The following is a 16,843-nucleotide window of genomic DNA, read 5'->3' as shown; positions in this document are numbered from 1 at the left end:
TATCTACTAACCTGTTATTTTGTGTAGCTTTTATATTTTTATATCCTTTTAAATAACCAATCAAATTGAATAGCTTTGCACTGGCCATCCCCTATGCCTTAAATGCATTCCCCAACTCATTTCTGCCTCACAGACTCCATCTTTCCCTTCAAAATACAACTCAAACACCATCTTATATATGAAGTCTTTCATGACCCCCCCCCCCATTGAATCTCTCCCTTAAAAACAACCTTGTATTAAAATACTTTGCATTTACTCAATTTCTTTATATTTATTCTGCATTTATACATAGTTTGCATATATACTTTATTGTTGTTTTTTCGGGGCAATGAGGGTTAAGTGACTTGCCCAAGGTCACACAGCTAGTAAGTGTCAAGTATCTGAGGCCACATTTGAACTCAGGTCCTCCTGAATCAAGGGCTGGTGCCTGATCTACTGTACCACCTAGCTGCCCCCTGAATATATACTTATGTCCTCCATTAGAATGAATGAAATTGTTTCATTCTTTGTACACCTAGTACCTGGCACAGTGCCTGACACACATGAGGTACTTAATAATTGCTTGATGATTGACAGAATGATTTAAAGCTTACGCTTTTCTGATAACCCTGAGGTGAACAGTGCAAGTATAAATTTCTTTACAGATAAGGAAACAGAGTTTCAAATAAATGAAAAGACTCGTCCGTGATCACATAACTAGTAGATGTCAGAGATGGGATCAGAGCCTAAGTCTGGTACTCTTTTCTATAGAAGGCTGCCCAGTGGAGAAGATACTGATAAGACTCACTGAAATGCTGGGTTCCTACCGACCATATTCAAGCCATATAAGGAACAGCTGAAAGAACTTGGAATGTTTAGTCTAGAGAAGAGGAAACTTGGGGCAGTGGAAGGAGGGAGAGACATTATAACTGCTTTCAAGTATTAAAGGGCTGTCTTATGGATGAGGAGTTACACTTGTTCTGCTTGGCTCCAGAGGTAAGAATGAGGAATAGTGACTGGAAGGTAGAAAGAAAGAGGCACATTTAGGTCTGATGTCAGGAAAAACCTTACTAACAATAAGAGCTATTCAAAAAAGGAATGAGTTGCCTTGCAGGTTTTCTCTTTAGCGCTAAGGCTGGAAATTATGAATGGTATTTTGTAGAGGAGATTGGGTTGAAATTTACAATGGATAAAGAAACAATCTGAAGACCAGCCACGATGGTGGAGAAGTAGAGCACCACCTTCCCCCAACAATTCCTCTAACAAAGATCTAGAAAGAATGAGATTGAAAAGTGAGAAATAGGAGATTATAATAGGTTGTCATTCAAGTCCCAGATCACAAATTTGATCTTGAGTCAAGTAACCAGAGCAGGAACTATGGGACACGGATGGGCTGGGCTCACTGCTCCTCTGTCCAGAGTTCTGAGTTGGGGCCAGCAGCCTAAGCACTAAATTAAACATAGATTCTGCTCTAGGCCCAGACCAGCAGTGTCTACCAAAGAGGCAAAAAGCATGGACTCAATGCATACAGTCCTAAATGTGGAGTCACCTAAAGTAGATAATGGACTCAGTCATCCCTCCCAGGACAGTAGCATAAGGAAAAGGGATGAGTTGTTTCCAAAGGGACTGAGCCCCAGACTCAGCCCCAGAGCTCTGAGTTAAGCCGACAATGCTGAGTTATCCAGAGCAAATTACTGAAGAATGACTAAATTAAAAAAAGGATAAAGCACTTTTATGAGCTGGATGCCCACCTAATAATGCGACTACAAGTAAATCATCAGAAAAGGCTATAAGAATGAAGTATTTGCATTCTCATGAGGAGTGGACATAATAAAAGCATACCCAGGAGGGGTCATATAGAGAGACAAATAAGATGTAGAGTTGGGAACGACTTTTTGTTATGTTTTAAGGATATTAAAAAAAGGGTGAAGTTCAATATACATCAGGGAAGAAAAGAGGAGGAAAAGGGTCAGAGAACTTATTATCTTATGTAATAGGGTGGCAGGGCCACACAGATAGAGGTCTATGTGAGTGAGGAAGGGGTAAGGGCAATGGAAACCACCTGAACCACATTCCGAACTAATGCAGAGTGAAGTAGGCAGAACCAAGAGACCAATTTATACTATAGCAATATCATTAAAAAGAACAATTTTGAAGGATTTACGAATTCTAATCAATACAATGATCAACCACGACTCTTAGAGGACTAATTAGAACGCTGCTTTCTTCCAGACCGAGAAGTGATGGATTAGATATGCTGAGGCATGCATTTTTGGACAAGGCCAATGTTCACATTTGTTTTACTTAACTATGTGTGTCTGTTGTAGGGTTTTTTCTCTCCCCAACTGCCCCCCATTATAGGAAGAGGTAGAAAAGAGAGAGGATAAATGCCTGTTAAAATGGAACAAAAATAATTTTTTAAAGAAATTTAAAATAAAACACCAGGAAGTATAAGAATAAATACACCTTTCCTTAGTATTGCAAGTACTATCTTTCTAAAACCAAAAGCCAAAATTATATGCATTCCATAGTCTTCTACAAAACAATCTTTATAAAAATATATACTGGCCTAAATAAGTAGAAAAATATTAATTGCTCACGGGTAAGATAAAGTGTTCCAATGTACCAAAACTGACAATACTACCTAAATTAATTTACTTATTCAGTGCCATACTAATCAAACCATAATACTTTAACAAGCTAGAAAAAATAATGAAATTCATCTAGAGATTAAAAGTCTTAAAGAAAATACTAGATCTATTACCCAAAGAAGTCAAAGAGAAAAAGAATGCATATGTACAAAAATATTTAAAGCAAGTTTTTGTAATAGCAAAGAATGTGAAATAAAGAGGATGCCAATTTACTAGGGAATGGCTGACCAGATTATGTTATATGACTGTAATAGAATACTACTGTGCCATCTAAGAAATGAAGGGGGCCGCTTCAGAGAAACCTGGGAAAACCTGTATGACCTGAAAGAGAATGAAATGAGCAGAACCAGAAGAAACAATTTTTAAAAAATTAATAAAGTATTTTATTTTTTCCCCGTTACATGTAAAGATAGTTCTCAACTTTTTTTTATACAAGCTTTCCAATTTCAGATTTTTCTCCCTCCCAACCCACCACATAAAGAGCAGCTATAAATATTTTTGTACATGTGGGTCCTTTTCCCCTTTCCATGATTTCTTTGGGCAAAAGACCTAAAAGTGGTATTGCTGGGTCAAAGCGTATGCACAGCTTTATCGCCCTTTGGGCATAATTCCAAATTGCTCTCCAGAATGGTTGGATCAGTTCACAGCTCCACCAACAATGCATTAGTATTCCAATTTTTCCACAGCTTCTCCAACATTTATTATTTTCCTTTTTTGTCATTTTAGCCAATCTGATAGGTGTCAGGTGGTACCTCAGAGTTGTTTTAATTTGCATCTCTCTAATCATTAGAGATTTAGAGCATTTTTTCATATGGGAATAGATAGCTTTGGTTTCTTTATCAGAAAACTGCCTGTTCATATCCTTTGACCATTTCTCAATTGGGGAATGACTTAGCAGAAGAATCATTTTTTAAAACAACAACAACATTGCTGAGAAAAATAACTTTGAAAAACTTGAGAATTATGATTAACTCAATGATGTGCCACAATTCCAAAGCATATTTAGCCCACCTCCTGACAAAGAGGTGATGAAATCAAGACACTGAATGATGCAAACATTCTTTGAGAGGACTAATATGGGATTTGCATATTTGTCACAAGAGTTTTGGTTTTCTTTTTTTTCCCAGTATGGGGGAGGAAAGGTACAAGGGAGAAAAAAATGTAAAAGTTTCTAAAAATATTCTGAAGACCTAATTTCTGGAGTTATATAATTCACTGATTACTTTTAAGTATGATCATATGGATGAAATTTTCAATAAAGACAATCACAAAGTTTAATTTCCAATATAATTTAGCATTTAAATATACGTTCTTATTATACATTATCTAATCACTTTATCCAGTCTTTAATATTTTAATTTTCAATAACTTTACATATAAATTGTTAAAAATGAAAATAATTTTAGTTTACTTTTTTCAAAATCTATTAACTTTTAAACTACAACATCAACACAACTTCTATGCCTTGTTATAACAAAAGTGTCTAATTCATCACCTGAATTACAATTCTCTAAAGCATCCAAGTTAAGCTTTGTATGAAACAAAATGCTAAAGAAAAGGTGCCATAAAAATATTTTGCAATATTCCAACACTGACTAAATGAGAAAGGAATATGTAATTGGAAAATCAGTAAAAAATGAAAGATTAAACTTTGGTGGAAACAATGTTCATCATCCAAATGTATACCTGGACTTCCTTTAATGTTTGGGTACCAAATCTAAGAAAGTACATACATCATTTTTACCGATGAAATGCTTCTAATCGTATTCGGCTTGGATCATCTTGATGTCTAAATGCAATTCCACTACGCAGCAGCAGTTCAATATAAGGTGGCCAAAAGGAGTCATTAATTTTTACATATGGATCATGTGGAGAATGAAGTAGGCTATTTATAAGAAGCTAGAAAGAGAAATTAACCAAAACATGTTTTATATTTATATTTATGGAAAGGTTTCAAACCCTTAAAAAAATAAACATTTCAGATCTTTCAAAGAAAACTGATCATCTTTCTAAAGGGCTGTTTAAACTATAATTCTAATTTCCCAATTCAAATAATTTGTTGTTTTTAAAGACCAAATATACTACAGTAGATTTTAAATTTATTTGTTCACTTCATTTTTTCAAATTCTCCTTGTATAATTAACTAAATTATAATTTTAATCCATGAAACACCCATCTTTCTGGTTTCCTTTGCTTGGATGTGCACCAGTTTTAAAGACTCCAGTATAACAATGCAGTTACAATCCCTACAATCAGTGGAATCACTGTCAAACTCAAAAACAACCCCGCAAAAAAACCCCCACAAAATTAAATGCCAAACAAAATTAGGCATATGGTATTTAAGACTCTTACTTTTCTCAGGGTAAACACTGCTAAATCATTACTCAGTATTATTATTTAATACTTAAAAGACCCCAAACATCCTTGGTGTGGGTAATCCCTCTTCTGATACAGGCTAAAATCCCCTCTACAATCTAAGATACAGATCTTTCATAAACTGATGTAGCCCACCAATAGGTACAAGGTATCCTCTCCAATATGAACTAAGCTATTCCTTGAACAACCAATACAAAATCAGTTATTGGTACCTGCCAGAGTACTTAAGTTCAGCTGCCAATGTTATGAATAATACAAGATCACATCCAAGGCAGAATAAAGCACTAGAGTAGAACTTTGGTGGAAAATGACATAATATGCTCTCAAGGAAATGGAACAATCTCAAAATTTGAATTCTAATCAATTTCTATGCTTGGAAGACTATATTCCCTTCTCATCTTTGATATCTTGTCTCCCTCATCAATAATATTCATAAGAGAATTGGCATGATATAGTGAAAAGAACGTTAAGTCAGAAGACCACCTGACTACCACTTAGTGGTTGACATCCAGTAAACAATTTTTAGTAACTCATGTTTCTTATCTGTAAAGAGGGGATTTTGTTATCTACCACACAAGATTCTTATAAAGAAAGTTCTTTGTAAATAGCTAATTACTTTATTAATAAGAACAATTATTATTAGTTAGGGCTATAAAGTTAGGAGTTCATGAATACTAAACCTGAGTCTATTAATAATAATTTCAATTATTAATAATTAATTATATATTAATAATGAATAAAAATATTTAGGTTACTCATCTGGAAAACTTAGTCACTGTGAGAAATGAAGAGTAAGTAAGCATTCTACCATAGAAAGTTTGAAATCTATCCTAAGAATATAATTGTCTCAACATTGAAATAGTTATCTCGCCCTCCTCGGCCATCTGAATTCATTCTTTCACTCAGCAAGCATTTGTTAAGCACCCACTATGTGCCAGACACACTGCTTGACACTGAGAATACAGAGACAAAAATGAACCTTTGAGAGGCTTGAATTCTTTGGGGGGAGAAAAACATACATATAAGAAATAAAATACAAAATATCATGAAAGTAGATAAAACAATTTCTAGTAGAGGTTCGTCATCAACAATGGAGTACAAAATAGGCTAAGCTGAACCTATTGTGAAGAATTCTCTAGTTTGATTTCTGAATAAATCATAATACAGAACTAATAGAAATCTCTATTTTAAGGTATTTTGTACTTGATTTTCTAATACAATTTAAATCATTTAATTTAAAATAATTTTCTAATACAATGAAAATCATTTAATTTTTAAAAAGAATCAACCTGGGGCAGCTAGGTGGCGCAGTGGATAGAGCACTGGCCCTGGAGTCAGGAGTACCTGAGTTCAAATCTGGCCTCAGACACTTAACACACACTTACTAGCTGTGTGACCCTGGGCAAGTCACTTAACCCCAATTGCCTCACTAAAAAGAAAAGGAAAAAAAAAAAAGAATCAACCTTAGACCAGTGCTTGTAGTAAATGCCAGAAAGAGTTAAAAGTGAGAGGGCTCTCATTTTAAGATATATTACAAGTTTTATTTTTGCCACCTTACTATAGTATGTATTATTTCACTGTTGGTAGGATGTGTCTGTAGTGCAGGAATAGCTTCTAATTCGACATTCTATACGTCACCCAGAATGCTGTTAGACATGAAGAATCCATTTTTATAGTTAACATTATTTAAATGTTTATATTCCAAGTGACCCTATAATTGACCATACTCCAGTGGAGGGAGGGAGGGAGGGAGGGGAAATCAAAGCAAAAATGAGAGGTTGGTGGGTTGTTTTTTTTTTTAATTTTAATTGGGACAATAAATGTTTGAGGCTTTCACACATCCCCCAAATTTTTTTCATGTATTTTGCTTTTTAAAGGAGTTATTGTATTTATGAGTTATTTGAAAATATCCAAACTAAGAAATAAAACAATAGAAACCGGGTTTCATTCTTGATTCCTAAAATTACATTTAATAGGATTTTATGAAATAATTTACTTTTTAAACTTAAAGAACTTTTAGACATTTGATTCTTGAATTTTCCAGTTAAAATATAAGCACATGAATTGTCTAAACTTAGCACTACCACATAGTATTTTTATATGCCCTTTATAGATCGCATATTTTGTTTTTAATTTTTGTTCAATTTTATTAAGGATCATATCAAGATACTATTAAATATGCAAAATTATATTTGGGGTCTGAATAAAGCATAAATTTGGTCTCTACTTTAAAAGAAAACATAACAATGTCAGCAAGACTAGGAAGCTAAAATCTTAATATGAGAAAGTTATAATTCCTCAGCTCTTGCATCATGAAAGAGAAAGAGACAGACAGACAGCCAGAGTCTGGTTTTACTTAGGGTTTTTTTTCCCCCTGTATGAATTCTTGCCACTTTATGGAAAGAATTCACAATCCTAAATTTATCTTTGAGGGAGCTGGCAACTCTAACCCCCCAAAATAATCCCATATCCAAACCAAAACCCACTCTGACTATATAGGGTTTCACCATGTAAATCTTAAGTTAATGATATTTTGTCAAAGTATCCCATTAGAATGTAGTACTTCTACATCTTTTTAATTAAAAAGAGTGCAAAATGGACCCCAAATGTTAATTTTAATCATTTTCAAAAATTACGTTTGCTATTATTTTCAATTATACACAACACAGAAAGTCAGAGACAAATTTAGGGTTGAAGTTCAACTACATATATTTAGGAAAGCTTATGTCAAGTATTTTAAATAGTAAGAAATAGAATGTGCAAGGTGTGGTACCACATGTAGAGACCTTCCTACTGGGAAAGTTGAGCTGGCATATCACTGGAACTCAGCAGTTCTGAAATGGAGTGGAGCTAAAGTGATATGGCACCAATACAGTAAGCCCCTGAGAATGCAGGGGCCAGAAGGCTACTTAAGAGGGATGAATCTGTCCAGGTTGGGAATGGAGGTGAAAGCTTCCCTGTCAATAAATATTGGGACTAGGACTGCAAGTGGTTGGTGAACTCCTAGCCTGGGGGAAATCAAGCCTCAGAAAAAATGTGTTTCTAAAGCATAGATCAATTTTTATTTATCACAATGATTAAAACTTCTTTCTATAAAAGGCTGGGGGCTTCTCTTAAAACACATCAATTTATGTTCTTTATAGTTTAATTTTTATTGAAGATCATTATTTAAAAAATAAGATTAAAAAACAGCAAGATGAATAAAAATTGTAAATTCATGAAACACTTACCTCTAGAATTTCATGCATTGTCATTAGTCGTGCATTTGGCTGACACTCTCTCTATGGGGTACAAAGAATATTTGGAAAAGGAATATTTGAAAAAGAAAAGGTCAATAAAAAGTTCTATAAATATAGTTTCTAAAAGGACTACCACTGGCTACAGAAAAATTAAATATTTTTTCAAGTCATATTTCATAACTACCATAATATAATAATTTAGATTACAAAGTTTCAACAAATTAATCATTTTAAAGAACTGCAAAGACAAGTATCTACCATATTTAACACCGAAATAAAAAATGGGATTTTAAAGCCAAAAAATTACCAACTCAACACCAACTCAAAGTACACATTTTTACAAAAGTAACAGTTTTATTTAGTGAATTGATCATATTCACAGAAATAATGGTGCAACAGGGCAAGACAAAATTCAGTAAATATGTACTATTAAAGGGAGGAGTCATGGCACATAACAAGAGAAAAGGAGTTTATAGGTAATCTGTCAGAAGAAGGTAAGTCAGTCTATATGTGGTGATAAGGTTTTGTGAAAAACGTTTGAATAAATGGAGTCAGTAGATGGTAGAATTCTAACACGGTATGTATCTGTAATATCCATTTGGAATAGTTTAAATGGGGGTAGTAGCTACTGAATGTAAAAAAGGGACTTGTTACTGGAGAGGCTGAAATAAGTAGTTATGGGAACGTTAAGGAAGATTAGAATCAGAGGGAGAAATCAGTGAGTAGGTGGTGAATCAAAAAGTAAAGTGGTGAGGAAATATTTAAAATCTTATGTCTAGCCCTAATCTCCCTGCTGAGTTCCAATTTCACATTATGAACTGGCCCACAAGCATCTCAAATACATGTATAAAGCAAACCTTAATTTTCCCTCACAAACTGTCTTTTCTTCCCATCTTTCCTAATACTGTCAAGAATATCATCCTCCTGGGGGCAGCTAGGTGGTGCAGTAGATAAAGCATTGGCCCTGGATTCAGGAGAACCTGAGTTCAAATCCGGCCTCAGACACTTGACACTAGCTGTGTGACCCTGGGCAAGTCACTTAACCCTCATTGCCCCGCAAACACACACACACACACACACACACACACACACACACACACACACACACACACACACACACGAATATCCTCCTCCTCCAAGGAACACAGGTTTGCAACTTTGATGTCAAACTCCATTCCACTCCAATCTTATACCTTCACAACCCTTCTCGTGTATAAACTTTTCTCCACAGTCACTATTCTGCTGCATCAGGTCATGCTTTTTACTGTAAAAAAAACTTCTGATTTGTCTCCCTGTCTCAAGTCTCTCCCACTCAATTCTATCCTTTACTCAGCTGACCATGTTTTGTTTCTCCCCCCTGCCCCCAACATCACCTCCTACCTTTCCCCCCAATTCAATAAACTAGTGGTTCACCATGACCTTCAGGGTTAAATATAAGACCATGTTTGGCATGTAGAACCCTTCACAACCCATTCCTTTCCTACTTTTCTAATCTTCTCATACTTTCTGCCCTTCCTGCACTCTATGCTCCAGCTACATTGACCTACCTGCTGCTCCTTACAGAACATTCTATCTCCCATCTCTGTGCAGAAGCATCAGCTGTCTCCCATATCCAGAAAGCTCCAATTCCTTCACCTCCTTGCTTCCTTCACAATTCAGTTCAAATCTCACCTTCCACAGAGGGCCCTTCCAGGCCCTTATCTCTTGGTTTTTGGTGCCTTTCCTTTGAGATACCCTTCCTTTTACTCTGTATATATCTTGTTTATGTATGTAGTTATTTTAATGTTATCTCCTCCATAAGTAGGTGAGCCCTTTGAGGGAAGAGACCGTATTTTTGCCTTTCTTTGTGTCCCTCACACAGTGCTTTATGTATAGTAATCAGTTATTAAATGCTTGCTAACTGAAGTGGAGTAATGATGATAAATAAAAGCCTCAATTATCATTTATGATACTACAGATCAACAGGCAATAAAAACAGTTAGGGGAAGATTTTCTTTCCATTTCTATTGTATGAGGGTCAAAAAGGAATTTATGGGAAAGGAAAAGGAAGGAGGCAAAGGAACATAATAGAAGATCAGAACTGGAAGGGAAAATAAGGTAAAATGATACACTAAGTAGGCATTTGATAAATAATTTCTTAAAAGAAAAATCCCCTCAAAAATCTAAAACTTACTTTTCTCTTCTTATTTTCATTTTCTTCAGGGAGAGGAAAATGCTTATCTAGAAACTCACCCAAAGAGGTCAAGAGTTTCTCTCTATGTCTTCTTATTTTAGTCATTTTCATTTTCAGTTCAAGAAAAATTCTAACAAATATTAATAGAACAAATGAGATGGTAAAGCACAATCTCTAAAAAACATAGTAAAATGCTACCTTCTTTGTGTGTCTCAAGCTTTGTAAAAGGATTTTGATATGTTTCACATACATTTAATTAGTTCTAGCCCAATATCTAGGTAAAAAGAACAAATGTTCCCAATTTAACAAATCCTTAAAATAGTATAGAGAAATCAATTTACCAAATAATTTAAACAATTATTCAATGGCAGGAATCAAGACTACATTCATAACTCCTGACACAATCTCCCAATATTTTTATTTCATGCAACACAAATAAATTTATAATACTAGCTCACTTACAAAACCTAACAGCATAGTATAAATACCTTTTCTCAGAAATTGGTATCGCTTGATTTTTTAGTTTCTTACATATTTCACTGAGAGCTGCTACTAGCTGTTCTTGCTCATCCAACCATCCTTGTTCTCTTCAAAGAAAGTAATATTTAGAAAAGAAAGATCAGGTATATTCTATCCTTTCATTTGCCATTAATTTCACAATGTATGAACAATACGATATATACCTTCTTAAGTCTTCCTGTAGTTGCTCATTCTTTGCCTGAACCATGGACAGCAATGCTCCAAGATCATGGTCTAATTTTTGCAACTATAATACAAAAAGACCCATAAGAATATTTAAGTTGTTAAATTTTTAATATTCTTTTAATGCCCTTTGGAATTATCTTTTATACACTCATTTTTGTTTGATGTAATTTTTAAATACTTTTAAATTAATGTACTTTTTAAACATTTCAGTTACTTCTCAATGACTCCCCTAAATACCCCCAAAAGAGACCTCTCATGTAACAAAGTACAGTTAAGAAAAACAATTTAACACACTGGCCATATCTGGCAACATTGCCTCACACCTCTTTCTATTGAGAAGAGAGAGACATGTTTCACCATTAGTCTTCTGAGTGATGAGAACTGTTCTCAACTTATAGTCTGGTCTGACATTCCAGTTTAGAAAACAATACTAAGTGAAAGAAAATAAATCTGTTGAATGTCTTTTGATACTGACTTGGTAAAGCAGATATCTATATTTTATATAGTCAAATTCCAGGCTAAATATTCTAGTTCTGGAATATGGGACTTCACGACAAATATGTAATGTATCATCTCATTGTCTGCCCTTACATAACCTAGAAGTAACTTTTTAGCACTAAGCAGCAGCTATCTATGAGGACAAGACCACTGCTTTAAAACCTCTAGAAGAAGCAGATGAGATGATGTTTAATGTACACAATTAAAACTGTTTAGAGTTAAGATAATTCTGCAAGTTAAAATTTCATAATGAAACTAAGTTTGCTATAATTATAACTGAGAATTCTGTTTTATTAGATTAAAAACCTCTTTAGTACAAAGTAGAGCTATAAAAGGGCATTTCTGTGACATTGGAAACATCTAAAAACTATACCTGGTGTCATGTATATTAATACTATAGCACATGTGTGTGTTAAAATACAAAACTACTTTTAGCCTTTGATATATTCGATATGACATCACAAAATAGGCATGAATAGTAAAATTTTCTGCCATCAAAAAGACACATTTACAAATACACACAGAGTCCCAAAAGTTTTAGTGTAGGCTTAAGCTATTAAAAGTTTTAAGGGGCAGCTAGGTGGCGCAGTGGATAAAGCACTGGCCCTGGATTCAGGAGTAACTGAGTTCAAATCGGGCCTCCAGACACTTGACATTTACTAGCTGTGTGACCCTGGGCAAATCACTTAATCCTCAATGCCCCACAAAAAAAACAGTTTTAAGATGAGACTCTCTGTATATTGAAGAGTAAGTCATCAGTTCTTCTGTGTTGGGCACTGTAAGCAGTTGCCTCTTACTTGCTGACAGTACTAGCTCTAACAGGACTCTACTTTTCAATACACAGCCCAAGAAACTGCTAATGGGCTGGGGAACAGAGAGCAAATCTGATGTAATGCAAAGCTCTATTATAACATTTCTATTTTTTTCTAATATCTTTGCAGTCTAACATCACTGTCACTTATTCAGACACATTGATATTTATACCAAGAAAATTTATGTTTAATTTCTACACTAAGAAAGCAGGTTAAGTTCATCATTTAAAATTTCTAGGTGTAGGGTTCCAGGGAGCAGATCTGTAAATTTTATTGGTATAGGAGAACTTTCTAGGTGAGTAAGCTCCCCCTACTAACACAGGCTGAGACCTTCTCTGTAACTTATAGTCTTAGAGTTACCTTGGCACTACGTTAATAACTTACCTAAGGTCACACAGCCAATGTATGTCAGAGGTTGAACCAGAAGCCAGGTTTTCCTAAATTGAAAGCCAGTTCTCTATTCATTAGCCTGTCTCAATATACTAAATTAGTATTTATTTGCATGATAGCTAAATTGCTCTCCTTCCTCAATGGGTCAGTCAAAAAAAGGGCATCTTATTCCTGATCTAGTACTTGGCTATAATCTCTGTTGAGTAAACAGATTATGAATGAATATTTTTCATTAACATATTAAAGCTAAACAGGATTATTTTTTAGGGTAATGAGGGTGAAGTGACTTGCCCAGGGTCACACAGCTAGTGTCATGTGTCTGAGTTCGGATTTGAACTCAGGTCCTCCTGAATCCAAGGACAGTTCTCTATCCACTGTGCCACCTAGCTGCCCCCTAAACAGGATTTTAAAATTTACTGCATAGGTAAAGTAGCATAACATTTCAGAATTGGAAATGTAAAAAAATTCCATAGTCTTCAACATGTAATGTTTCACGTTAGTCTTTCATCCAATGCTGATTTCATACAAAGCATACTTAATAATAGATAGTGTAAAGAATGAATTGTTGTTTGAGGTTTTTTTTTAATTATAGCAGATGTATTATCAATGAAAATTCATCAAAGGAGTGTCTTACATTTTTATCTACTTAATTATTATTCAAAAGCTGACCACGTCTTTCCATTCACATAACTGAATGAAAAGTGCACCGATTGAGGAATATCAACTATTCAACATGGAGGCAGTGGTCACTAAACTGGAAGTGATGTTCCAGAAAGCAGAATCTGATTTGGATTACATTCAGCACAAGCTGGAATTTGAAGTCAAGAAAAGTCTTCCTGATGACTCTTCAGAAGAGGAAAATTCACTTACACTATTAAAGGAATTGTCAATGATGAAGTCTCCATATAAGACTTTGGGTGCCCAACTGGAACAAGTTGCTGTTGAACAGAAAGAGTCTGAGAACTGTGTTCATGCTACTTTGAATAATACCATGAAAATGGTACAACAACTACAGCAGCAAGCAGATATGGAGTTGTCACCTATGACTAAGGAAGAGCAGACTGTATTACAGCAACTACAATCCCATTCAACAAGCCAGACTTCGGAAGACACTGACTTGCATAGGACAACTCTAATGTAGTTTTCTAGCATGGGTTTTTTCACCTTGGTTGAAGTTTTCACCACCCCTTCAAACAGAACCCTATCAAGCACGATATGGATGAAGAGACAATGCAGATGAGTATGAAAGCCACGAGCCCAAGCTATAGAGTTGGAAAGAGCTGAAGTTAAGAAAAATGGAAATAATAAGATGTATAAAACAGATCTTGTATAATTTTGATGCATGGAACGGGCATCATCTTCTCCATATGCCCGGAAGCTGTTATTTTGACAATGGTGATATGGTGATAAATGTGTTTATTTGTAATGTGTCCATTAAAACTTAAAAAAAAAATCTGTAAGCCATCTAAGTACTGTTTTTAACTGCATCATGTTTTACTTTTGTTTCCTGGGAACTGATCTAAGTTCTCTATTCAATTAAGTAGATACTCAAATGACAAAAAGAACCTGGAATGTTTCTTTGGACCTTGAAGTCAGAAGGCTTTAAAAGGTTAGTAGCGATATTAGTTCCTAAATTGCAATATTTGAGAAATACATTAAATCTCCCCAGTCTAAGTTTTTCCCTTAGGAAACTGCAATTTAGTTGTACCCATCTGCCAGGAATGAAGGAAATATTGTATCCATAAACAAATTCCCGGGGAGTAGGAATTGTTAGTATGTGAAGTTTTATCAGCATTGCTTGATTATAAAATGTTTCTAGACTCAATTTATATTTAGTCATTTTTTAAATGCCTGCTTTTATTTTCTTAACATAATAAAGAAGGGCAGCTAGGTGGCACAGTGGATAGAGCACCAGCCTTGGAGTCAGGAGGACCTGAGTTCAAATCCAGCCTCAGATACTTAACACGTACTAGCCGTGTGACCCTAAGCAAGTCACTTAACCCCAATTGCCTCACCAAAAAACCCCAAAAAACAAAAAACCATAATAAAGAAAAAATAAGTGTTGGGGCAGCTAGGTGGTATAGTGGATAAAGCACTGGCCCTGGATTCAGGAGTACCTGAGTTCAAGTCCAGCCTCAGACACTTGACACTTACTAGCTGTGTGACCCTGGGTAAGTCACTTAACCCCAACTGCCTCACCAAAAAAAAAATATATTCAGGTCAAAATGGACCAGTAGTCATACTCTGAACTCATTTTGCCATCTCCTGCCTCCAGGCACAAGCCCCCCCCCATCTTCACCTCTCAGAATCTGTCTTTTTCCAAAGCTCTTCCAAAGGCTCTGCTCCCTAGAACCCTATACCTAGAAATTTAAAATGCTGAACTTAACCTGCTTTCTTAGTGTAGAGATTAAATGTAAATTTTCTTGGTTATATGTCAAGATAATGGAATGTGGTAGGTAACGGGATTTAGCAGATACTCAAAGACCCACCTGGAGATTAATCTAAACTCACTGAATTAATGTGGGAGTGATTGACTGCTGATTAGCCTACTTCAGTTAACTAGATTATAAGCACACCTGGCTAGCCCTTAAGAAGGTATTGTTCTCAGACGCTAAGAACTTTGAACTTAACTCTAGACCACCTTCAAGTACAGTGAACAAATGGATTTGAATGACGCTAGCCAATCAGCTTGAAGAACTTCCCATTTCTGGGAGGAGAACACGAAGCAGGAAGCTGAAGCTGGCTGAGGGTTGAGGTCCTCTTTTGATTGGAGACATCAGTTTGGTGGCAGGACATCAAGTAGTCTGGTAGGAAAGCTAGGATTTCCATGCTATAAGAAATCTGTTCTCAATCTTTCTCTCTCTTTACTATCTTATATCTTTTAATAAACCCTTAAAAAGCCTAAACTCATTTATCAGTGATTTTAGCCAGTTTCCCCCCAAAACTGGGGGGACGGATTAGAACCCACATTTAGAATTTTAAAATACACAGTTATAAATATCAACGTGTCTGAATAAGTTACAGCGATGGTAGAGTACAAAGATATTAGAAAAAATAGAAATGCTGTAATAGAGCTTTGCATTGCATCAGATTTGATCTGTCCCCCAGCCCATTAGCAGTTTCTTGGGCTGTATGTTGAAAAGAGCCTCTTCCAAAGCCTTCCCAGCTTTTCTTCCTTTGTTCACGTTGTTAATACTTGCTCCCTCTTTGATTTCCCTTCTACTACATTTATTGTGTATATGTTATGCCCCTCATTAGAATGTAAGCTTTCTGAGGACAGGAACTATCTAGTTTTTGTTTTTTATACCCAGCACCTAGCAAAGTATCTTATATATGGTAGACTCTTAATAAATGCTTGCTGATTTGCAGTGAAGTTTAAAGAATTAAGTTACTTGTTCAGTCAACAGATACTCAAGTGTCACATTTTAACTAAGTTTCTTCAGACCCCAACTCCATCACACGATCCACTATTCCCTACTTACTTTCTAGGTAGGTTTATCTGAGATGGAAGTAAACATGCTTTCAAGCACATAGAACTTTTCATTAAAACATAAACAGTATTGCTGACAACCATATTTAAAAGATGCCTTCTGGAAAGCAAACTTTTAAAGAAAATTCAGTACCTTGACTTATTGTAGGTATTTCATACTTCATTAATGCAATTCTGTACCTCATGAATTCTTTAACTATGATTAACTAATTCTATGCCTGAATCTTATTTCTGATGAAAATATCACTTTGTAATTCTTCTCATTTCTGTTATCCTAGTGACAAGAAGCCTTCCTAGCAACGTACACAGCTTCAGAATTCTAGACCAGCTCAGCACCATAATCCAGGGGCTTTTCTCCTCTAAAATATTCTTCTCTGTTTACTCCCAACTGATAAGAAAAAAAAAAAGCCATAATATGCCTTGACTTTGCCTGTTCTCTTCTCTCCCTATAGCAATAGAAAGAACATATCAACATTTTTATTCTCCTACTTGTGTCTTCAAAAGCTCCCCCAATAATTAGAGGTACAAAA

At 35.2% G+C, this 16,843-nt stretch overlaps 2 protein-coding genes across 3 annotated transcripts in view; one reads left to right on the top strand and one right to left on the bottom strand.

Annotated features, from left to right (window-relative positions):
- Positions 1-3,474: 3,474 nt before the first annotated feature.
- Positions 3,475-16,843, bottom strand: part of CENPK (centromere protein K) — a 34,026-nt gene continuing 20,657 nt past the window's right edge. For both annotated transcript variants that reach the window (XM_043971353.1, XM_043971361.1), the window contains exons 6-10: positions 11,102-11,184; positions 10,907-11,005; positions 10,419-10,548; positions 8,237-8,287; positions 3,475-4,529 (exon numbers count right to left, since the gene is read on the bottom strand). In XM_043971353.1, coding sequence (XP_043827288.1) covers positions 4,371-4,529; positions 8,237-8,287; positions 10,419-10,548; positions 10,907-11,005; positions 11,102-11,184 — 522 coding nt within the window. In that variant the 3' untranslated portion in view covers positions 3,475-4,370. The remainder of the gene's footprint in view (positions 4,530-8,236; positions 8,288-10,418; positions 10,549-10,906; positions 11,006-11,101; positions 11,185-16,843) is intronic.
- Positions 13,542-13,964, top strand: LOC122731335 (spindle and kinetochore-associated protein 2-like). The gene has a single exon (XM_043971371.1). The coding sequence runs from the start codon at positions 13,557-13,559 to the stop codon at positions 13,962-13,964; it is 408 nt and encodes a 135-aa protein (XP_043827306.1). The 5' UTR covers positions 13,542-13,556.

The sequence above is a fragment of the Dromiciops gliroides genome, chromosome 1, assembly GCF_019393635.1.
Source record: "Dromiciops gliroides isolate mDroGli1 chromosome 1, mDroGli1.pri, whole genome shotgun sequence".
Taxonomy (NCBI): domain Eukaryota; kingdom Metazoa; phylum Chordata; class Mammalia; order Microbiotheria; family Microbiotheriidae; genus Dromiciops; species Dromiciops gliroides.
Note: the sequence above shows the minus strand (reverse complement) of the source record. Positions and strands in the feature narration are given on the sequence as shown.

Coding starts and splice junctions, on each gene's coding strand:
- LOC122731335 (XM_043971371.1), top strand. CDS start 13,557: ATGGAGGCAGTGGTCACTAAACTGGAAGTGATGTTCCAGAAAGCAGAA.